The 22,807-nt window shown below is 59.3% G+C and overlaps 1 protein-coding gene across 9 annotated transcripts in view; it reads right to left on the bottom strand.

Moving 5' to 3' along the window:
* Positions 1 to 1,549: 1,549 nt before the first annotated feature.
* NCOA1 (nuclear receptor coactivator 1) overlaps positions 1,550 to 22,807 on the bottom strand; it is a 165,655-nt gene continuing 144,397 nt past the window's right edge. For 2 of the 9 annotated variants that reach the window (XM_066995136.1, XM_048079427.2), the window contains 11 exons: positions 20,713 to 20,887; positions 18,762 to 18,947; positions 15,490 to 15,616; positions 11,340 to 11,508; positions 8,559 to 8,876; positions 8,299 to 8,400; positions 6,794 to 7,193; positions 5,631 to 5,805; positions 4,501 to 4,684; positions 3,495 to 3,584; positions 1,550 to 2,382 (listed from right to left, as the gene is read on the bottom strand). In XM_066995136.1, coding sequence (XP_066851237.1) covers positions 2,215 to 2,382; positions 3,495 to 3,584; positions 4,501 to 4,684; positions 5,631 to 5,805; positions 6,794 to 7,193; positions 8,299 to 8,400; positions 8,559 to 8,876; positions 11,340 to 11,508; positions 15,490 to 15,616; positions 18,762 to 18,947; positions 20,713 to 20,887 — 2,094 coding nt within the window. In that variant the 3' untranslated portion in view covers positions 1,550 to 2,214. Of the gene's footprint in view, positions 2,383 to 2,472; positions 2,530 to 3,494; positions 3,585 to 4,500; positions 4,685 to 5,630; positions 5,806 to 6,793; positions 7,194 to 8,298; positions 8,401 to 8,558; positions 8,877 to 11,339; positions 11,509 to 15,489; positions 15,617 to 18,761; positions 18,948 to 20,712; positions 20,888 to 22,807 lie in introns of all 9 variants that reach the window. The other 7 variants (XM_066995139.1, XM_066995138.1, XM_066995137.1 and 4 more) reach the window with 7 other exon arrangements.

The raw sequence follows: 22,807 nt of genomic DNA, 5'->3' as shown, positions 1-22,807 counted from the left end.
TCAGCTGCTCAAATGCTTTATGCTTTGAGCTTCCTGCCATTTCTGCAGCTCCCTTGGACGCTGGTGCCTCTGTGCAGGATGGGCTGCACGCTCGCTGCCTCGCAGCACAGGTGGTGTCTGTCACTTTCATTTCCCACTGATGCAGGGAGAGGAGGTGACCCAAACCTGCCTGAAAAGAACACAAAAACCCCCACAGCCACCCTTCAGGGTCAGGTTAACCTGGGGAGCTCCCGAAGCCAGTCCCCGAGTTTCTTTGCACCAAACTGTGATGAAACCCTGCTGGGAGCCGCGCGAACAGCAGACGGCAGCATCGGCCAGCGAGCTGGGATCGCTGCGGCCCTCAGCCTGCTGATTTCTGCCTCTTTACACGCATTTTTAAAAGCAGCCCCCTCTTGTTAAAAAATAAAAAATAAATCGCTGTTGGCTAAAAGTGCCCCGCGGTTCCCCGGCTGGGTCACGCTGTTAACGCCACGTTGGTTCCTGCCCGTGCGGCCCCCAAAAATCTCCCCGTTGCCCAAGCCCCTGGTGGGTGTTAGGAGGGTGCCCTGAGCCATTTCTTGTGGGGCTTTCAGAAAAAAACCTGAGCTGTTGTTGCTGCCCGCTGAGGTTTAGTAGAAACCCTTGAGAAGCGCAAGACGGAGAACCCCAGCGGTGCTCCTCTTCCTCGCCCACCGCCTCCAGCACCCAGAAGGAGCGCGGCAGACACCCACCGCCAGCCCTGGGGCACCAGCTCAGCACCCAAACGCCTCCCCTCTCCCCCAGAACGCTCAGGCACCCCAAAACCCCGAGCTTTTCTCGGCTGCCAGCGGGCCCTCCGCCAGCCGTGAGCATCGGGGCCCGGTTCCCCCCACCCCGAGCCACCGGGGCTGCGGCACCGCGCCGGATCGCCCGTCGGCACACAGACAACGAAACGTTAGCTGGCAACTCCGGTTCTTTTTTTTTTTTTCTTTTTTTTTTCCATTTTTTTTGTCATCTTTAACTCTTGCAAATGTCAATCAACAAAGCTACACATTATTTTTTTTTTTCCACACACCAGCGCGATTTTAGAGAGAGGGAAAAAAAAACCCCATAGCCCCCCGCTCCCATAAAAGTCAGCAGTGAATATTAAAAGCGACCCCCAACTAAAAGAGAAGAAAACAAATTTATACAGAGCTCAGAGCTATTTACAGTGACAGGCTTGAGGGAAAAAAAATAAGCTATCTCCCAACAGAGAATTCAATTATTATTATTATTTTATTATTATTATTTTAAATAGTTTAAGCTACCTCAGCTGTTAAACACAATCAAAGCAGAAAGAACCGACTGCTTAATTTTATTTAATATTTAATCAGAAAATTTTATCTACAATAATTGACAGACCCCTCCCCCCCATCCTTCCCCCTAAAAATTATTGCAGTTTTTTCCCCAAACTGTTCTTTTTTTGTCTTTTTTTTTTTGTGTGTGTGTGTCTTTTTTTTTCCGGTTGTAATATACACGTCGTAGCCTCTGTTCGCTAGGAGGCCTTAAACCAGCATAAAACATGGAAAAAATGGTGGGTCAAAATACTCTGTTTTTCTTTAAAACCGACAAACTCACGATTGCTAGAAAAAGCTGATTGTACGCACAAGCGGGCTGGGGCAGAGGGGAGAGAAGGTTTTTTTTTGTTGTTGTTGTTTAAGCATGAATAAAAACGGCCTTTCTCGCAGAAGTCCAGCGTCGACCCCTTCCGTGCCCCACGCTGAGACGTGATCAGTGACAGATCCAGCTGAAACTGAGCTTGCTCTTCCTCCTCCTCCTCCTCTTCCTCCTCCTCTTTTTCTCCTTTTTCGCCTCCTCCTCCCGACGCAGTCCTCCAGCTGCCTTCTCCCTCTCCCCTCCCCGCCTCCCCGAGAAACCTTCGTCCAGATTAAGAAGCCAGCAACTGATTACAAAAATAAGAATCATCTGTAATTTTGGCTCAAGAAACCGACTGTCCCGCCTCGTCGCTTCGCCAACATCCAACGCTTTTGTTTTTTTTAAAAAAAAAAAGGAAAGGAAAAAAAAAAGGGAAAAAAGGGGAAAAAAAAATAACCCCCCAAACAAAACGAAACAAAACCCCCCTTTTTGCTCCAAACACTACGAGCTGAAGAATGGCTGCGGTTTGAGATATCAAAAATCTCAGAAAAATATATAATATATATATTTATATATCTCTGTACGTCTTATTATTTAAATTTCACATTCCTCGAAAAGCGGTTATTCAGTCAGTAGCTGCTGAAGGAGGCTCTTCTGCTGGCCCTGCGGGGTCGGCGGCACCGCGGCGGCTTTCGGGGCGCCCAGGGGAGCCGGCGGGTTCAGGTAGGGGTCTCCTACCAGATTCACTGTACACTGCACGTCGGCAAACACCTGAACCTGCTGTACCTGCTGGGACACAAAAGACAAGAGGGGGTTTTAGCGGGGATGGGGCAGGGGCCGGCGGCGACGGACTGGGTACTACGTGAAGTGGAAACTCACTAGAGACTTCCTCTAGTCTGGAGCCACCACAGAGAAGAACTCTTCTGTCTTCTTGTCCTATAAAAAGAAAACCGCTGCACTCATTCGGGTCAGAGCTCTGCGAGGTTCACGTTGCTCGTTCCAAAAAAAAAAAAAAAAAAACCAAAAAAATTACAAAAAAAAAAAAAGAAAGCCAGCCTGGCATCCCCTGGGCACGGGGAGCTGGCGGTACGGGAAGGCAGCGGCGTGGTCCGGAGCGGCTGCTTTACGAAATTAAAGAGCGGTGGCGCGTGGCGGCGTGTTCCCTAGGGGCTCTGCAAACCAACGCCGCGCTACGGGGAAGGGGGAGACGAGAGGCGAGGCTCAGGGGGGTGGTTGGGAAGAAGGCGATTAACCGGCTGGTCCCGGCGTGAAAGGCAAATCCCGGAACCCAAAGGCGTCGGCGCTCGGTTTCGGCGCGCCGCGAGGAGGCTGCGAGGCACGGGCAGCACCCGCCGGCGCCGCCTGGAGGGACGGACGGACGGACACCGTCCCGCAGCCTCCCTCGGTCCCTCCGTCCCTTTCCCCTTCCGAATGCCCTCTCTCTGCCCCGGATCAGCGCCGGCGGCACCGGGCAGTGGGGACGGATCCTTCCAACCCAAAATCTGAGCCGAGGATAGAAATCCTCCCCGCCTGCCCTCGCCCTGGGGCTGCTCACGGAGCCGGGCAGGGGTTCAGCTCCTCCTGCCTCCAGCATGTTATTTTCCCAGCTCGGGCGCAGCGTTTCTGCTCCTCTGCACTAGCAGCAAGATTTATTAAAGCGCTCTGAGCAGCGCAGCGAGCTGGGGCTCGACGAGGCTGGAGAGCAGAGCGGGATTTCTGAGGTCCCCAAGCGCCAGCGGCGGCAGGGACAGACCCAGCCCCGTGAGCCCGAGCTGGCCCCGACCGAAATCTTATTGCCCGGTGCCGAGCGTGGCGCCACGACCCGGCCGGGATCGCTCCGTTTTGGGAGCACAGCCACCTCCTCTCTGTACCTGAGATGTGCTTAGCAGTTTCTTACTGACCTGCGCCCCATCTGCTTCGGTTTTCAAAAGGTCAGTGGAGGAAAGCTGGTTGCAGTAAAGGCCCGCGGGTCTCAGCGCCGGGTCATTTACCTGTCGAAAGCGAAGACCAAGGCTCAGCGAGGGCTCCCGGAGGTCCCCGGGCCACTCGCCACCCTCTCGAGCCGAGCCTGGGTGGGTCTGGGGAGGGGGAGCCCACGCGTGGGGGGCAGCGCCGGTGTCCTCCCGGCACCGGGAGCGGGTTTGGGACCTTTTTGCCTCTCTCCCAACCTCCTGCACCTTTGCCTCGAACTGCTGCCAGCTCTGGGAAATTCTCCAGGGAGCGCGAAATGTCACCGAACGCGTTGACAAGAGGGGGAAAAGCCACGGGCTCGGCCCCTGGGGAGGCTGCAAGGCCTGGCCTGCAGCGCTCCCACGCAAACCCCGTGAGCCAAGAGCAGCTCCAAGGAGCTTCGTGGCACCGAGACGAAGCCCAGCACCTAAAACACCCGGAGACATCTCGGGCTGGCCGGGAAGGATGCAGCATCTATCAGCCACGGTGCCGGCGGCAGCATCCTGGCCTTAAATAGCCAAGGAGCAGCAGGTTTCCACGCCAGCCCCTTGGTTTGGGTACAGACACTGGGAAATGTGCTAAAAAAACCCCAAACACCTCGCCAAAGCGGCTCCAGACGGGCTTGGGGTGCTGCGGGTGCTCTGCCCCTGCTAAGGGCACGTTGGCCAGGCTCTGGCACGGCGGCAGTGGAGGCAGAGGCATTTGCTGCTTCTCCCCTCGCCTCTTTCGGGAAGATAAATGCTGGAAAATGTTGCAAGCCCAGCCCCGGCCCTAAACCCACGGCAGGGGCAGCTCCCCGTGGGGGCAGCGGGAGGTTGGGACGCACGGCGCTCGTGAACGGGGTGTGGGGGGGATTTCGCAAACCACGTTAACCTACCACGGCTCGGGGGGGGACCTGGGGGGAAAGGAAATCACCCCGGGGAAGGTGGCGGGGGGCAGGGGCGAGGCGGCACTGACCTGCTCCGAGCACATGGAGTTCATCCCGGGCATCTGCAGCGAGCTCATCTGCATCTGGCCCGCCATGGGGTTCATGTTCTGGACGTTGGTGTTGCCTCCGGCCATGGAGACGGTGATGCTCATGTTGTTGTACATCCCCTGCTGCGCCGGGGCCGCCTGGGTCTGCCCGGCTTGGCCGAACACGCTGGTAGAGAGAGAGAGGGGGGGGGGAAAAGGGTTAGCCAGGCGTTCACGGCACTCGGGAGGATGTTCTCTGCCCGTTCCGGGTGGGATCAAGCCCCCGGGGCCAGCACCGGCTGCGCGTGCAGCTGGGGGGGGCGTGGGATGGAGGGCGAGGGGGAGAACGTTGCTCCTGCGGCCTCCTCGCTTTCTTCCCTGCACAAAGCAGGGACCCAGGTCCTCGGGACGGAGGGAGGGACAGGGCGCGGGGGGGGCATTACAGGGGCCGCAGCAGCCCGGGGATGCCCTGGAGGGTTGGTGAGCAGGGTGGAAACATCTGCCCTCCGCTCCTGCTGCAGCTGGAGGCTGCTCAGCGCGGCCTGGCGGGGCCGGAGAGACACCGGGGGCAAGGGGGGACCACGAGGGGCAGCCTGGGAGCGATGCGAAGCCCCGGTCTGGGTGACCCCAAATTCTCGCTGCTGCCTGACCAGGAAAGGTCAGCGGAGCTGCGCACTGATACAAAGCAACGCATCCAGGTGGAATTTTGGTTTGGTTTCCTTTGGTTTTTTCCTGTTTCTGGCGATCCGAAGCTCAAACCTGACTCGCACACGAAAAAAGGCAGAAAATCTGGCGATTTCCTATTTCACTCCCCCCCCCCCAAGTCAGAGCTGGATGCATTTGTTTAAGAGGCACCCGCGCGGGCCTCACTGGGACTGCCGGGCACGGCTCCCTTTATTGTCACGTCTCCTAAATCCACCTGCTTTCACGGCACATAATTAAGCCACCATCAAAAGCCAAAACCTGCTCCGTGCCTCGTCTCCAACCCGTGCCCACTGGTTTAAACCGAAGCGCTGCGGGCTCCTGGCCACCCCTGAGCATGGGCGAACAGCCTGGATCATCGGGGTCGGAACCGGAGGACCTAAAAAATCCCCCCCCCAACCCGAAGCACCCGAGGATCCCCGCGACCTTACCTGCTGTTGCCCATGGCTCCTTGCTGCCAGCTCTTCATGTCGGGCGACTGGTAGCCCGGGGTCGGCGGCGCCGGCTGCAGCATGGGGCTCTGCGACGGGGGGAGCTGCGGCGACATCAGGGGGCTGCTGGGGCTGAGCGAGGGGGCAAAGGCGGGCTCGCTTTGCTGACCCATGCCTGGGGAAGGACAGAGGGCATCAGCCGGGGGGGGGCGGGATGCTGTCGGTACCCCCCCCTTCCACCTCCTCCCCCTGCAGCTGCTGGTATCGAGGCAGAAGAATCAGCCGCGGCTTTCGGTCCCAGGGTCCCTGGGTTTCATTTCAAGCAGCTGCACCGCTCCCGTATTTGCGAATATTTCAGGGCCGAGCGAGCGGGGAACCCCCTTCCCCCAGTGGTTTCCATCGGCAGGTGGCCCCATTTCCTACCGCACCCGCATGGGAAACGGCCGGGGCAGTGATAAGGTCACGGCTAAGGGGGTCCCGCACGGCTGCCGCACCCTGGGGCGGCCGTCTGCGCCTTGCTGAGACCCCGCACGGGGCGTGAAGACCTCCAAGCACCCGACCTAGTGCGCCCTCCTGCCCGAGCTCAGGGATTTAACGAGAGCTCTGTGCCCACAGGACAAGCAGGAGCTGTCTGCAGCTCCTTTAGGATGTCTTGGCAAGGATTTGGTCTGATCCCGAGCGTAAGCGTTCAGGGAAGCACAACTCAGGGGAGTGCTTTGCTGTTTGATTTTGGTGGGGAGAGTAAAAACAAAAAAATGAATTGTTTGGCCAAACGGTGGTGTTTTGTTTTTTTTTTTTTTTTTTTTAGATTTGACCAGAAAAGGTTCGCTGGGGGTGTGCAGAAAGAGCAGCAGGACGCGGTGTGAGACGGCGGCGGCGAAGCCCGCGGTGCCGCAGCATCCTCCGAGGTCACCGCTGTGCCCTCCGCCTCTCTCCCCACACCGCTTTGCGAGCAGAGCGGACAAAACCAAGGACGACACCGCGAGCGAACCCCGGTCCTGGCGATAATCTGGGTAAACCCGGATTTCCCGGGAGCATCTTTGTGTTTCTCCCGTCCCGCGGGGCGCGCCTCCAGCTCGCCGTGCCTCCCCGCGCCCTCGCCGCCCTTCCGCCGAGGATGCCGGCGCCGAGAGGGGCTCGCCGTCCCCTCCGGCCTCACCTACCTGACCCCGAATACTGAAAGATGTTCTGCTGCATCTGCGGCGTCATCCCGGCGCCGAACTGCCCGCCGACGCCGCCCATCATCCCCCTGTTGACCATGCCGCCGCGGTTCGCCAGCGCGGCCTCGGGGCTGGACGCCAGCTGCGAGAAGGGGCTGGTGGAGGTGGGGGGGTTCCCGGGGCTCGTACCGTAGTTGGGGGGGTAAGGGAACTGCTGCGGGGGGGCTTGGGGCAGCCGGGCAGCCCCCATCTGCACCGGGAGGCCGGCCGAGGGCGGGAGGTTGTTGCCGAAGCTCTGCTGTCTCATCAGGAGGGCTCGCTGCTGCATGAGCTGCCGCTGCCGGTGCTGCTGGCTGTAGAGCTCGCGCTGACGCTGGGCCAGCATCTGGGCGTTGAGGGGAGGCTGCGGGGTGGGGAGGGGAGAGGAAGATGCCCGAATTAGCCCCCCCTCGCTCCCCTGCAAACGGCTCGCAACGACCCCCCCCCCGGCCCTCCCCTTCCCCCTCGGCTTGGGGCGTCCGTCCTCGTTTTGCTGAGGGGGAGCTGGAAAAAAAAGCGAGGAGCAGCCCCGAGGGGCAAGGGGGGGGGGGGGGGAGTGCTGAAAATCTGCCGGATTGCGCAGATCAGAGGCAGGGCAGGCGGGGGACGTTAAAGGACCAGACTCCATCCAGGCCGTGTCCCCCAGGCGGCCAGGAAAGCTCCCACATTCGCCCCGTTATCGGGCCAATCCTTTTATTCGAGGGGTGCAGCAAAACCCCCTTCTCGTGCCTAAAACCCTCTCCTTGGGCTCCCGGCGAGGGCCACTCGCGTGCCCAGGCTCAGGATCTCCGACCTCCGTCTCTCGGCTGCGTGCCGCTCCCAAAACCCTTCCCCCGAGACTCCCCTCCGTGCTGGGCTTTTTTCCCCACAGGGCCGAGCCAGATGTGCTCGCGTCCAGCACCTTCGAAAGCCACAGCGCGGCCGGCGAGAGCTCGGCAAAGCCATCGGCAGCCGAAAACGGAGCTGCGATGGAAACTGCCGGGTCCCCTCGGGTAATATTCCCCCCCCGGCGCACCAGGGACGCCACGACGCCTAACGAAATTCAGAGGCGACGTGGAATGAAGTTACCCGAACTCAGCTACACTTCCCAACCCCTCCTTGTAGCGAGCAGATGTTTCATCCGCTTCGTTCGAAGCGAAGCGAGAACTTTAGGGCCCGGGGATTTGCAGGATCATTAAGAAGATTCACTGGAGATCCTGGTATTTAAAGGACGCCATCTATTTCCCAGAGACCCTTCTCAATTAACCGCGTTGGCACATCCGCCTCTGAGCGGTAACGAGGTATTTATACCTCACCCAGGTGGACGGGATGGAATAAAGAAAAAAATAAACCACAGCAGCTCATCGGCAGCCACCTCTCGGCACGCTGGGCGGTTTTTCCCGTGCGCAGCGAGCGAGCGGAGGGGATCGGGTCACCCTGAGCTAACGGGGACCGCGCCACCGCGCCGCGTCCCTCGTGTCCCCCCTTACCTGGGGTGTCATCTGCTGCTGCATGCCCGCCCGCATGTTGATGCCCACCGGCGAGCTGGCTGCGAACTGGTTGAGGATTGCCTGCCGGTTCTGGTGGATCAGCTGGAGGGGGAGAAAAGAGAGAAAAAGGACGGGTCAGGAAGATCTGCCAGCTAAAAATGCGGACGCCACAGCAACGTTTTCCCTCGGGAGCCGCCCATCCTCCGGCTCCCTAAATCCCCGTCCCCCCGTCCCCTCCTAGCCCCCGAGGGAGGCTTTACCTGCTGCTGTCCCTGCAGCCGCTGCTGCAGCTGAAGCCGCAGCTGGTTGGGGGCCGTGGGGGGCCGGCTGAGCGCCTGCCGGGGCTGCATGGCCATGGCGGTGGGGAAGGCGCCGCGCGGCGGCGGCACCTGCACCGGCACGGGGCCGAAGGACGGCTTCTGGCGGACCATGCCGGGGAAGGCGGCGGGGAGGTTGGCGCTGGGCGAGGCGGAGGAGTAAGGCTGGGGGTACATGCCGGGCTTCTGCTCCATCAGGAGCTGCGGGGCGCTGGCTTGCTGGGGTTGGAACCGCTCCGTCAGGGCTTCCAGCCCGCCGCCCTGGGGGAGGAAAAAGAGGGAGGGGAAAACAAAACAAAACAAAAAAACCTTTATGGTGGAGCCCGGAGGAGTTCGAGCCCGGACCGCTGGCGGGGGGGGGACAGACGGATGCTCGCCGCGCCGCCCTCCCGATGCCCGGTGCTGTGCGAGCTGTGCCCCTCGAAGCTCTGCACTCGTGGCTTTGTCTCGGTAAATCGCTTAATTTCCAAGAAATTGCTGTAGTGCTGGGCGTTGCAACCCCATCCCTCGGCTGGGTGCACGGCCCCAGGGTTGGGTGTGGGGGACGGCCCCAGCCAAGCGCCCTAAAAGATGCTGCTCTGCCAGGGCGGGCTGCTGCAGGGCTAGCGCTACCCCCGGGGGGCTGAACGCCCGCTCCCCAGGGCTCTGCAGACCTCAGAGGGACAGAAATGATTTTATTTGTCTTGCTTTGGAGCAGAGACCCCAGAAAAGGCTTTTTGGGAGGGCTCAGGGCCCAAACGGCATCGCGCCCCGCTCGGAGCATCGACCTGAACACGGGAAATAGTTCGGTCTTCTCCCCCTTCCAGAAATTCAGATGGAACTTGCATGGTTCAAGGACCGGGTTTCGGGCCATAAAGCAGCAGCCCAAAGCCAGGCTTGCCAAAACGAGGCTTTTTCACTCTTCTCTCCCCAAAATCCCCAGCTTGCGGCCGCCTCCTGATTAAACAGGGCGCAGACACCTCCGGCGCTTCCTCTCACCACGTCGGCGGCAGCAAGGAGAAGTGGGGGGGACTGGACACAGGAGGGGGCTCAGGAAAGGTGAGAGAACCCACCCGTGTCCGGGGACGTGGCAAAGTGTCCCCAAGGCCACTGCGTGCCTGCCTGTGGGTGCCAGCACCGCTCTGCGGGAGCCCAGCCCGCGGCTCGAGGCAGCTGTGCTTGGCCCTCAGAGCCAGTGCTGGCGGGGGGCCTGAAATACCTGGGCCTAAAAAGCAAAAAATCTGAAGTCGGAGTAAATCGCCGAGCTGTCCCCAGGGGGATGCGAACTCCCACCTGCCAACAACATCTCCTGGAGGGGAACTATCAGCACGCTTCCCTCCTGCATGCTGACAGCGCCGTTTCTCTAAACGTGTACCGCAAGCAAATATTTCGTGGAGCTACTTAAAATATTTCTGAGGTTCATCTGAAGCCGGGGAAAAAGCCTGAGGTTCGCATTAATGAAATGATCACTGGATGGGAGCAAAGCCCGGGGGGGCCGGTTCCAAACACGAGACGATCCTCCCAGCCGGGTGCTCCTCGGCTGGGTCGGTGCGGGGACGGCCGGGAGATGTTCGGGGACATCTCAAACCCAGCATCTGCAAAGTCCTTGTGCAAACACCCAGCTTTGGCAAGAGCATCTCTGGGAGGACCAGAGGGGCCGAACTCCCTACCCCTAAGCGCACTCTTGGGGAAAAAAAAAAAAAAAAAAGGCAGTTGTTGATTTTGGATGCACGGTGTGAGAAGAGACCTGGTTTTGGAAGGCAAATGCTTGGCTCGGGAATCGCTGGCGGGTCCCCCAGGTCCCTCACGAAAAAAGGACGTGCCACCTCCTGGGATGTCCCCGGCCTTCAGCAGCGGAAGGATGAGGCCCAGAGCACCAGGAGGGATCTGCTCGCAGAGGTTTCTTTTTTAGGGCACTGCCATTATTAACAGGTTGGGTTCGCTGTTTTGGAAAAAGCTGAGCGCGAGCACTACGGGGCGTGGAAAAAGAACCCACGCTACGAAAAATCCCGAGCCATCCACCTCATCTTCCGCCTCCCTTGCTGTTCTTCCTACAGGCAGGCTTCCCCCCGCGCCGTGCCCCGGTATTCACGAAAACCCAGCCCCTTCAGACGCCTCCATGCACGCCGACGCCTGCTGCCGGGGCCACGGCACCATCCAAAAACGACGGCGGCGGCGACACCGAAGCGAAGCTGGCATTTGTTTCTGCGGTTAAATTCGGGCCAGAGGGGCAGCTGCAGTGTAAGCCAATCTCGGCAGCGAGGGCCGCAGGGTTTCATACCAGCCAGGCCGTTAAGATATATTATTAGGCAGCACAATTAAGGCTGAAGGAATCTCCGCCCGCGGGACTCCAGCCGGGAGGCTCCTCCGCGCCCCGAATCCCCCGAGCGCGGCGGGGAAGCGGGACGGGCCGCCAGCTCTCCCCACGCCCCGACACATGAGCCGCGAGGGGCCGGCAGCGTTCGGGCTGGCTTTTCTCACGGGGTGTGTGTGTGGGGGGGGGGGGGACTGCATTTATAAAAAAAAAAAAAAAAAGCCGAGAGCGGGCTATTGGATTTCACGGGGCTGCTTTCCAACGTTTCCAGCGGAACGGCACCGTATCGGGTATCCTCTCCGAATCTGCTGGTCCCGCTCACATCTGGCCTCCTGTTGGCGGATGCTGGGAACCCTCCTTCACCCTCGTGTCAGCCCCTCGGCGTCTGGCCCCGTCCGCCCCCTCGGCCCCAAGCCCTTCTCCCTCTCTACCTGCACCAGTTTGTCGATGCCAAGGGCTCGGTCCAGCTCGGCCAGCTCCGTCTCGTCTTTGCCGCTCAGGAAGGACACGAGCTGCTCGAGCAGGGCTTTCTCGTCGTTGCGGCCCTCCGGCGTGGTGGGAGGGCACAGGAGCTCGTCCAGCTGCGAGGTGATGCAGGGGCTGCGGGGACAAGAAGCCGAGGGGGACACGTGAACGTTTGCCAAGAGGCGACGGGGGCCGGGCCCTGCCGAACCCGAGCGGCGCTGAGCCCCCAAGGCGCGGGGTTCGCTCCGCCGGGCGCTGCCGGCTTCCCGCCCCGCGCAGCACCACGAGCTGCTTGCCAGGACCGAATCCGCCAAGGAACGAAGCCAGGAGCGGGCTTCGGGTGGGTTCTGGAGTGCGACTTTGCGCTTTTGCTCCGCGGGAGCTTTGGGCAGGGCAAAACTTGTGCAGGCACGAAAGCGGGGAGGCTGGGGAGGCGCTGGGACAGCTGGAAGCGAAGCAGCTGAAGGCAAAGGGAACCTTCCAGCTGCAAAAAAAAAATAAAAATAAAATAAAATAACATTTCTGACAAGCTCGCTCGATATTCTTTGGGAATAAGATTAATATGTAATGAGAGACATTCCAGTGACGTGACTAATTGGAGTCAATCGGATTTGCCGGGTCTGACACAATGAAGGGAGCCGTGGCACATCACGCTCGCGGGGAGGCACAAAGGAGAGAGCTCGAACATGCCAGCGGTTCCCAAGCAGCAGACATGTTTATCCTTTTAGCTCCAGATGAGGACCAGATGTACAGTAAGTAACTGGAGCCAACCTGACCAAGAGCGCTGCAGCCAACACACGCAGTTTAATCCGGGGGAAGAGAATACTCGGCGCTGGGATTTCTTAAATCACAGAGCAGGGGCAGAGAGGGAAGCAGGGGGGCAGAGGTGAAAAGCGGGGCTGCCTGCCCTACAGCCGGGGTCCCTGCTGGTTGCTGCTCCGTGTCAAACCAAGACCCGAAGCCCCGAGGCCAAAGAACGGAGCTCGATGCCCAAACGCGTCGCTCCTGCAGTGAAAGGGGAGGACAAACTTTTTTCCTCCAGGTTAACAGGCAGCGAGGGGATAAATTCAGGTTGGCAACATCTCTTCAGCCCGTGCCGGAGCTGCGCACGGGTGGCAGATGGTTTATAAAGAGATCGCGGGACGACACAGCCTGTAGGGAGCGAATAAACCTCCGACGGGTTCAGGCGACCCCCGGGCAGGTGACCCCAGTCGCATTTGTTTCGCGTTTCGACATTTTCTACCCACCGCGACCGTTCTGGCTTTTTTTTCACGGTGAAAACTCTGATTCTGCACGCGTCGGGCGCGCAACGTGGGGCGCCCAACTCGCCCGCGCGGCTCAGCCCCGTGCTGCCGGGCGGGAGGAATTCGGCTGCTCAGCGAATGCTGCCCGAGGTCCCAGAAAACGCCTCCCCGGCACGAACGCTGCTCCGAAAGGTCTCCCGCCTGCCGCACATGCCCCGGCCGCCTCGGGCATCTCAGCTGGCACGGGATGGCAGCGGCGAGGCCACCGCCTCGCGCCCCGGGCGGCATCCTTGACCTCGGGGGGAGGATTAGAGGAGTGCGTGAGAGCAGCCTGCAGCGACCTGGACGCGGTTCAAGGCGCCTTGGACCCGCTCCGTGGTGCAAGTGCCCCGCTCCCACCGGCGACACGAGCGCAGAAGAGGGGATGTTGTTGTCCTGCCTGATCAAGAAGCGAAGACCTGGAGGATTTGGGGAACGGGAGAGCTCGAAGAGGAGGCTCCCCGTGGCCAGGCAGGAGATTTGGGCACCACCAGCTTGCTGAACAAGGCCAGGCTCCAGCTGAGAAGGACCTCGCGGCTGGAAAACCTCCACAAACCCCCCCGGGCGAAAGCTCTGCTGGTAGCACCCTTAAGGGAGGCAATTTTCACCACTTGAGCCCTAACGGGGCCACTTGAAAGAAAACGAGGAGGCCAGCAGAGAGCTGGCAGCCTGGGGGACACACACACACGTGTGGCAGCTTTGCCATAGCTTGAAGACATTTCCCAGCCCCGCAAGATCTGCTTGCTCCGGCTGGGGTCTCCTCCAGGGACCCAGCAGCTGCTTGGACCGCGGGCACCTCCCGGCTGGAGCCCAACTGAAGTTCGTTAGCGAATATTTATTAGCGCAACTCTGTTTGTGCACGTTGTTAGTGCAAAACTCAGCCGGGAGGCTTTTCCTTGGCAGCGCCCCTGCTCTCAGCTCGAGCCCAAGCCGGGTTTTTGCAGTTTACGCCGCTAGATGGAAGCGTGCGGATCGCAGCCAAGTCCCCTGGAGACTAAGTCGGGGAGGGACGGAGGCTCACCACCACAACCAGCCCTCTCCACCTCTCGTCCTGCTGCCAGCTCGGGGTCCCAGTCCGTGTCCTGGCTTTACTGGTGGCACCCACCACGCGGGGAGCCTGGCTTTGCCGCTGGGGGCTTTTCAGCACAGACCTGATGATGGACCCGTGAAAAAACCACGCCAGGCAGCAGCCAGCCCTGCAAGCAACTCTTTGCTTGCTTTCGACCCCTTCAAGGCTGAGAAAAGCAGACAGCGACTTGCAAAACTCTAGCCAGGCTTTTGGTGCCACTCAAACCACTCTGCATGCCCAGGGACTGCGCAAGGTTCGCCACCTTGCCGGAGGTGTGACCTTACCGTGCACGTCCCAAGCCTTTCGCACCGGCCTGGGCCGTGCTCTTTGACTCAGTTCGTAATCCTGCTGCTGCTGCGCGAGCCAGGAGAAAATCCAGCTCCCTTCCTCGCAGCTGTGCTGGCTGGGGAGAAAAAAATGACTCCAGCACGGCTGCCTGACTCAGTGCTTGGAGAGCAAGGCTGCTGAGTAAGGGAAGGTCATTTTTACCCGATAAAGCGAGTAGAGCAGCATTTTAGGGAGCGTTCGAAGCTTAAAACCAAGGTCGGTTTTCCCAGCTGCTCTGCCCTTCGTCAGATCTGCCCCACGGATCTCGCGCCAGCGACGAAGTCATGGCAGCGCCAGGGTTTAAAAGGGGAGTTACTTCCTCGCAGCAAGGGCTCGGGCTGATGGAAACGCTGCTCCTCAGTTAAGCGGGGATTTGTGTTATCTCCTATCTCATTCCAGCAACGAGAAGCTGAGTTGTTCGAGCAGAACTCCAAGTGCAGCGGCAGAGCCCACTTAGGCGACTCTCTCCTTGGGCTGAACGACGAGGTTTTAGAAATTAATCCAGATTTAGCCCCGAGAAGAAGATCTTTGGCTCCTGCCTTGCTCAAATGCAGCTCTTACACACATCCTCTTCACGGCTGGAACACAGTGCTCGTCGGCTTAATTAGCAGAGCAAGTTTCGCCTCTCCGCAAACCACGGACGGATTTGGGCAGCGGGAGCTGCAAGAGGATCCTCGCCGAGCTCCTCACCCGGCAGGTTCAGGACCCCTGGGCCAGGGGAAGGACTCGCCTTCTGTCCAGGCACCACCACCTGCAGTGCTGCTGCCAGCGCTGACGGCTTGGAGAGCACCTCGAGGTGCCCCCTGCATGCCAGGGCAGCAAGCACGGAGCTCCACCAGCGGGGCTCCCCACCCTCCTGGCCTCCTGTCCCCAAACAACTGACCCACAGCACCCTCCTGGCCTCCTGTCCCCAAATAACTGACGTGCAGGCTCCTGCATCCATTTCTACCAAGGAGTAAGGTTGCACACCGGGCAGGTGATGACCCCAAGAGGTGGCCGGAGGCCTGCAGGGGGTTGTTTGACCCCTGTAATTATTTCAGCTGAAGCCAAGCGCGCGGGAATGCAAAGAGCTGTGGTCACGTGAAAGCACAAAACCGTCCCGTGGCTCTCCGGGTGCCACCGCTGACCCCAGCAAGGAAGGACGCTGGAGAATGTTAACCCAAATATTGGCCAGCGGGGACTTGCAGCATGGATATATGGGATTATACGGGTCCAGACAGCGTGCATGTCTCACCGTCTGCGTCTGCTGACACGGGTGTCCCTAGAGAAACAGCAGACCCTGCACCTCCCCAGCCCCAGCGCCTCCCAGCCTGTGCTTGCTGGGTTTCCAGACCCTTAGTGAAGCTGGGGCACATCCCATTTATTTATCCCAGCTATCGCCAGAGCATCCCAGTGTCCTGCCAGAGCTCAGGAAGCCGCCCGAGGCGCGGTACTTACTCATCGGGTTTATTCAGCGCGCCTCGGTTCATGGGTGCCATGCTGCTATCCGTCCACGGGATCTGCTCCCCCATGCCCGGCTGTCCAAACTGGTGATCCGGCATCCCCATCTCCAGCTCAGACATTCCTGGGGGGAGAAGCAGGGGAAGAGGGGGGATTAGGGCGCTGGGGAGGGCTCGGGCGCGGCTGGAGGATGCGCAGAGAGATGCCATCCGTGCTCGGACCTGCCGGGGATGGGGCGAAACCGCCAGCGAGGCGCCGCCCCCGTGCCCATCACGCTGTGATGTCTGCAGCTAAACCCTCTGGGAGCCGTAATTTTTCAAAACACAGAGCTCAGCCCCGTACCCAGAGGTACCTGGGCACCTTCGCAGGCAGAGGGGTGAAAACCAAGAGGAAATCTTTCACCTTGCCAGTTTCGGTCCCGATCCCAGGGCACGAGTGCAGAGCAGCAAGCAGCCCCAGCAGGAACGGTGCCGGACCCGTGCGGGAGCACGCGGTCCTGCAGAGACTGAGCACCATGCTGCTGAGCACCCCGTCCCACCCCAGCACCCTTGAACCCAGCTTTGGGAGCACAAAACCGCCCCTGTTAATGATGCAATCCGCTGATTGCACTGCGACGGGTCAGGAACGACGCGGGGGCTTTATCGTTTTCGCTGGCACGGAAAAAAATGATAAAGAGGGGAAAAGAGGGCTTAGGGATTTAAAAGGAGTGTCAGGAGCTATCAGGAAGCAGAGACACGAAGTCACACAGCTTGTGCAACGCGTGACAAGTCCCCAGAGCATCGAGCCTCGGGCCAGAAGTCACCTGCTGGAGCTCCTACAGCTGCCAGCCGTGGATTTGTGATGGTCACTGCTGAGAGCTTCGGGGTGAGCACCCACGCAGCTGCTGGGCACGCACCAGACCCGTAAGGCCCTACCCAGCACCTACCAACGCTCTGGAAATGTTCACCCCATCCAAGTTGCTCTTTTCAGAACACTTTCAGCAAGGTTTTCAAACTCTAGTCAAGCCAGAGGGTTCATTCCCGAAGGCCGGTGGTTACTGTCGGGGATTTTAGGTGAAGCAGCACCCACCCACCGGCATCTTCTGACTCTGTTTTGGAGAAAAGTTAATTTGTGCAGGGCAGGGAGCCAACGCAATTAGATTAAGTTCAGCAGAACTTGGAGCCCGAGCCCAGGACAGGGAGATTTATGCAGCTGGAGACCTGACATCATCCCATTCGAAATAGGAGTTGGGACTGAAGATCAAACGGCGTCTTGGCTCAGCTGGCCGCGGAGCTCCGCGCAGATGGAAACGGGGGAATGAGTCTGGTTCTGGAATATGCCACGGGTGGCCAACCCTATGCCAAAGGCCCCGAGTTTGCAGGGAAAACGCTTAAAAGGTGGTTACCAAAGTTGAAAACCTTTCTTCTTTTGACACAGCTGAGCTGAGCTGACTCTTTTCCCAACAAATACACCATTTTCTCGTGGACAGCTGCGATCACAGGGCTGCCAGGAGCCGAGGTGGCACCGGCAGAGCTTCCCCAAACTAACAGGAGAGAAACCCCGAGCCCGGCCTGGTCCGGGCAGGGGACGTGGGGCGACGACGGCGACCAGGCTGAGCCTGGGCTGGGGGCTTTATTTCCAAAACTGAGAGCCCCGAGCCCGCTCTCTTGGGATGGAAACGCGGAGAGCTCCATCCGGCACGGCGGCGCTCCTTTACTTCTCGAAATGTCTTCAAAAAAGCCTTAAGGTTGCTTGGCAACAGGCGGATAAAAGCAGTGGCAGCAGCAGCAGCTCCGGCGGGGCCGGCTCGGCGCAGCCGCGCTGCGGTTGCTCCAACCCTTCCCCGCTCGCCTGACGACAGTTCCCCGTTTTGGATTTTTTTTTTTTTTTTGCTGAAAACCGCAGTTTTTCCCGAGCAGAACATCAGGCCCCGGCTGCTCGCATGTGGTCCCGAAGTCCGGGTGTCATCCCGCGGCTGCGCATCGGCCTCGAGCAGGGGGAAGGCAGAGCCGGGTCGCGGATGGGACCCCGCGGCGCGCGCGGGGCTGGCGCTGGGCGCTGCGCTGAACGGGGAGGAAAATCGTAGGGGTGAGCAGCTCAGCGGGCTGGGAGCATCGAGGAAAGAAAGGGACAGTGTCCGAAAAATGGGAAGGAATACGGTTTGACAGGGGGAAAAAGAAAAAGGGAAGGGCAAGCTTCCTCTGATGTGAGCTAATATTATATAGCTGCAAGCTGCAGCCTCTGCAGACTCCGAGCACAGCTCTGGCTCCTGCCTCTCCCGGAGGGGATCCGTTGGGGGAGGAAAACTTGGATGTAAAAATAAAGGGGCATGGGCACAGAGCAAAGCATAGATTTGGGGCTGGTGCGCTCTTGCACGCGCTGTGGCTTGCACAATCGTGGAAGGAGCAGAGCTGGGCCGTTGGGTTTCTGCGAGGTCCCTCTTCCAGGTCCCCTTTAGCACCGCTTGACGCATCGAGCAGCACCCAAAACCCCGCAGGGCTGCGGGAAGGGGGCACAGGGAGGCGGGTGGCATTTTGCCGTGGGTGCCGACACGGCGATTTCAGCACGGCGAGGTGAGGCTGCTGCACCTGCAGCCCTCGTACCTGCTCGGATGAGGTGCTGGGCAGGAGCAGGACCCGGTCACCGCACCCTGTCACCTTCCTCCATGTCCCCAGAAGCAGTGCAGGAGCTCCAGGCTTCGAGGAAATCAACCCCAACCCTGGCCAAGAGGCTCTGGCAAGAAAAGCCATTCCCTCTGCCTGCCTCTGCGGGCCCGGTATGGAAAGAAAGGTCATTCCTTCGCCTGAGATAGTGGTGCAGAAAGGGAGAAAAGAATAAGCAGAGCTTGAAAGCTCTCTGCTCGTGAAAGCCACCAGCAAACAGGGACACTCAAGCCACCGACCTGAAGCAGCTGTATCGAGGTGGATGGTTTGGGTTTGTAACCTTGGGATGTCTGGGATGGAGGGGCTGGCACACAGGAACATGCACCAGGAAAGCCCGTGCTCCATCCCATGGCACTTTTTGACATTTTAAGAAGAAAAAGCAGACAGAATTACAACACCTCACCACGTCAGAGGCATTTTTAAGCCCACTTTGCAACTCTCCAGCACCCACAAGCCAGAGCATCACCGCTGCTCCTCGCCCTTCCCCTTTGCGATGGGGTGACCTTGCCCAAAAAAGCTCCCCAGGCGAGTGCTTTAACGCTGCGTTTTGCCTTGCCTTTTCTGCCAGAAAGCCTCAGCGCGACCTGAGGATGGCGGGGACGAGCGGGTACCTGTGGCAGCACGTACCTGTGTCGGGCGGGAAGGGGTTTGGTCCCGTCACTGCGCCCCTGCCCTGCTCGGCCGGCGCGCGGGGCCGCGGGCTGCTGCCGTTGGTTGCAGGAAAAGCCACGGGTCTGAGCTGAGCCGGCTCCAGAGGGTCGCAGAACTCAAAGGGGGCCCGAGCAGGCTGCACGCCCTGCCCGCTGCTCAGAGCTGGAGAAGCAGTAAAAATAAATAAACGAACGAATGAATAAATAAAGTAACAAGGCAACTCGACCCAAGGGCTCGGCGCAGCATCAGCCAGCACTCGAGGGATTTGCAGCCCCGCCAGGAAGGGGACCTGAAAACCAGCTAAAAAAAAGCAGCAGTCGCAGCAGCTCCAGTGAGAAATAAGCAACTGGGCATAAAAAATAACAACAATCAGCTGGGCATTAAAAAAAAGCAATAAACCAGATGTGTGCAAGGTGAGGGGCAGGGCTGGCATCTGTAATATATATAAAAATAGGTTCTGAACACCTCTAAAAGGAGGGGATCAGGACCAATTCGTTCTCAGTGAACCATCTGTGATCTGCTGGGCACTGCTGGCCTAAAATCAATTAAAATCAAACGGGAAAATGATGGCGTCAAGCCTCGCATCGTGATCATTTCTATTCACACGGCTTTTTACAAGTCCGGCTGCAGCTTGCAGCCGGGGAGCACGGAGCGAACGCCCGTGTTCAGCTGCAACACGCAGGAGGCTCGCTTTCTAACAGCCTCGCACATGGTGACGGCCACCAGCTGAATTTATAACCGTGGCCGGTGGCATCACCTCTGCCCCGCGCGGTCGGGTCCCTGCCAGCAGCCCCATGCCACCTCCTCGCCCTCGTTCTATGGGCGATTCCCCTTCCTCCAAGGACAAGAAGCTCGGCTCTCATTACACCCACCGCGTCACCCCGTTATGCTCACGGTGCTGAGCCTTTCAGCCTCTGGGACGAGCGGGTCCTCAGCAGGGAAATAAAAGGCCGGAGCGATGAGCTTTGACCCGCTCCCCACGGCGCGGTGCCCCGATGCTGCCGGGATCTGTGCCGCTTCTGCCCGTCACCCTCGCCCCTTTTAGCACCCATCCCGCCCTGCCTCACCCCGCGTGCCTTTGGGCAGCCGATGCTGGAATTTGGGAGCCCCCAGAGCCTGGTTTGCAGCAGAAGCTGCACTTCAGGGCTCAGCGCAGCTTGCAGCGACACAAAGGGCAGCGATGCCAGGGATGTGACGAAAGATTTTAGCCGTGCACCAGGAAAAATCAGAGGTGGGATGGGAAAAGCCCCAGGGGAGCGGCCCAGGCTGGCACTCCGTGCTGGGACTGGCACGGGACAGAAGGGGACCGGTGAGGACGGCTGGCAGCGAGCGCTGGCGCGGGGCTGCCCATCGAGGCACGTGCACAGCGTGGGCTCCTGGGCTCCAAGCGACAGCACCGTGATGGCTGTGAGTCTGCTGGGTGCGGTTTTACAGGTAAATTTGTGCTGTCGTTGGTAAAATCTTGCTTTTCCCATTTGCTGGAGGAGGCTGTGCCTGTTACAGCCCCGGCACGGGCATGGGGCAGCAAGGAGCCACAGCCACAGGCTCCACGTGTTCCTCCTACAGGACACCCCGATTTTCTGATCTGCTTGTGGGCTCCTTCGGGAGAGAAATCCTCATTTCTGGGGGTCAAACTGCTGGCTTTGGGGAAAAATCAGGGATTTTTGTTCTCTTCTAACCCCTTTGTGCTGGCCCTGGTGCTACACCTGGGCGTATTCAGCCCGTGCAACCAGCCACACCTCTGCTGTACCCCTGGCCTCTTACTCACATCAAGGCTCTTTGGGGGGCAAACCTGGATCCCCCGCGCACCCCTGACACCAGGAATGGGACGGCAGCACCCCTGGGTGCCTGCAGCTCACGTGTGCTCCCACCCGCCCCAGGGACCCGGTTTGGGGACGAGCTGTGGGCTTGCCCCGCGGACACCTACGGTTGAGTCCCGCGGGGGCTCTGGCGGCGGCGCTGGGCTGCAGGGGGGCCGCCAGCATTTCGGGTTTGACGGCCACGCCGCTCTCGCTCCTCTCCGGCCCGCACAAGCCCGGCAGCTGGGCTGCCTTCTCCAGCGACGGCAGGAGCTGGTCCAGCTGCTCCAGTTCGGCAGCAAACTAAGGAAGGAAAGAAGAGCACAGGTCGGTGAGCGAGCCCGCCACGATGCATTGGCAGGACCGAGCTCTGCTTTTGCATGCACACAGCTCCGAAATGCTGCTCCCCCAGCCCTGAGCAAAGCCCTTTGCTTTAAGAAGTGATGAGCAATGAGAGCTTTGGATGTCCCAATATTGCTCGGTGAGCTCTCCAGGGCGTGCTTGTGGCCCCCCCGGTGCGGTACGAAGCTCATGGCTGGGATTATTTCTGCGTCCCAGGGCCTGTTGGATTTGCTGCCCTGCTGTCACCCGGGTTTAGCTTGCGACCCCCGGGAAAGAATACAAAAACTCGACCCCTTGGGAAGGAATCGCCCCCAAATCGCACGGACAGGGCATCAGCAAGCTTTCAAATCAAAACCACACCCAAGGGGACGGCGGCACCGGGCTGGAACGAAGCAAAGCAGGGACTGGTGTCGGGTTGTCCTGATAATCCTGGGCGAATCCACATCCTCCCAGGGACAAATAACAGGGCACGGACCCTAGGGACAAAGACTGTCCCCCTCGTGCCCCGCCACCAAGCCTCATCTATGGCTGCAGCTTCCAGAGGAGCGCACGTTGCAATTAGCACAATTATTAATGGCTCCAGCAGCACGGTATTGAGAGGGCCATACATAACCGGCAGCAATTTAAAACGGGAGCTCATTTGCTTTGTTAATACACGTATGCTGATGCTGAAATGATAACAATAAAAAATGGCCCAAGAAGCAGAAGTGACTTTCCGGAACCACCGCCCGAAGCTGCACTTCTGCGCCCGCCTCGGGCAGGCAATTACCATCAGTGGGTTGGTGAAATATTGAAATATCACACGGCTTTTCCTGCCTCCTTCATCCCTGAGAGTGGCCGAGTGGATGTTTAGCCCGGGGACTCGAATAAATGGGACAGGGTAAGGGATTTGCACCGGAGGATGTAACGGCGGTGCCGTTGAGCGGCAGGCTGGGATTAAAGGGGCCGAGATAAACGAGCTTCGGCTAAAAGTAAAAATGTCTCAAGGGGAGTCAAATATTTGAAAATCTAAGGGCACGGGCCGTTTCCTGATGAGCCACCCCTCCGAAAGGCTGGCCATTAACGTGTTGTAATGAACAGACACCTCGAAAGCGCTGGAAAAAACCTTTGCATTTGATATAAGACCTGAGGCTCCCGTGGGGAGAAGCCAGAGAAATTCGGCAGGAGCCAGGCGATGGCCCCGTGCCCGCTGAGACAGGGGGCTGAGGCTGACAGCCCATGCCCAGGACAAATAGCAGACAGTTTCCTAAAGGCCGAGGGGTGCAAAACACCTCCGTGCTTCCCAGCACAGCCTGTGGCAAGGCCAGGATCTGGCCCCGGGATCCCTTCGCCCTTCCCAAGCTCACGGAGCCGTTTTGCGAGGTCCTCCTGCAAAACATCACCGACGGGAGCTTTCTTCCCAAATCCTGCTCGGTCGTGTTTTATAACCCAGCCCTAAAACAGCCCGCGGGGGTTGCGACTGCCACGGCAGCTGCAAAAAAAGGATGGGAAACAAAAGCCAGGTGGGTCCTCCGCAGGCAGGGGCTGGCGGTGACGAAGCTCTGCCGCGTCTCCCCGGCGCGGGTTCAAGGTTATCGCTCTCCACGGGCCCAGCTCCGAAGGCTCGTCTCCAGATTTATTCGAGTGCAGCGAGAAAAACTGCGGAAGACAGCTCTGTCTGCCTGCATTAGCTCTTGCTTCCCCTCCCCTTTCTGAGGAAGGACACATGCAAAAAAAAAAAAAAAATTCAATGGTTTATCAAGCACCTAACCAAGGGGTAACACCGAAGTGCTGCCAGGCAGAAACCCGCTAGGGAAAGGCATTAAAACACGCCTGCATGTTTTCCACGAAGGAAAATCAACTGAATAACCTTCTTCTGCCTCGTTTTGCCAAGAGGCTGTG

The sequence above is a fragment of the Anser cygnoides genome, chromosome 3 (genome assembly GCF_040182565.1).
Source record: "Anser cygnoides isolate HZ-2024a breed goose chromosome 3, Taihu_goose_T2T_genome, whole genome shotgun sequence".
Taxonomy (NCBI): domain Eukaryota; kingdom Metazoa; phylum Chordata; class Aves; order Anseriformes; family Anatidae; genus Anser; species Anser cygnoides.
Note: the sequence above shows the minus strand (reverse complement) of the source record. Positions and strands in the feature narration are given on the sequence as shown.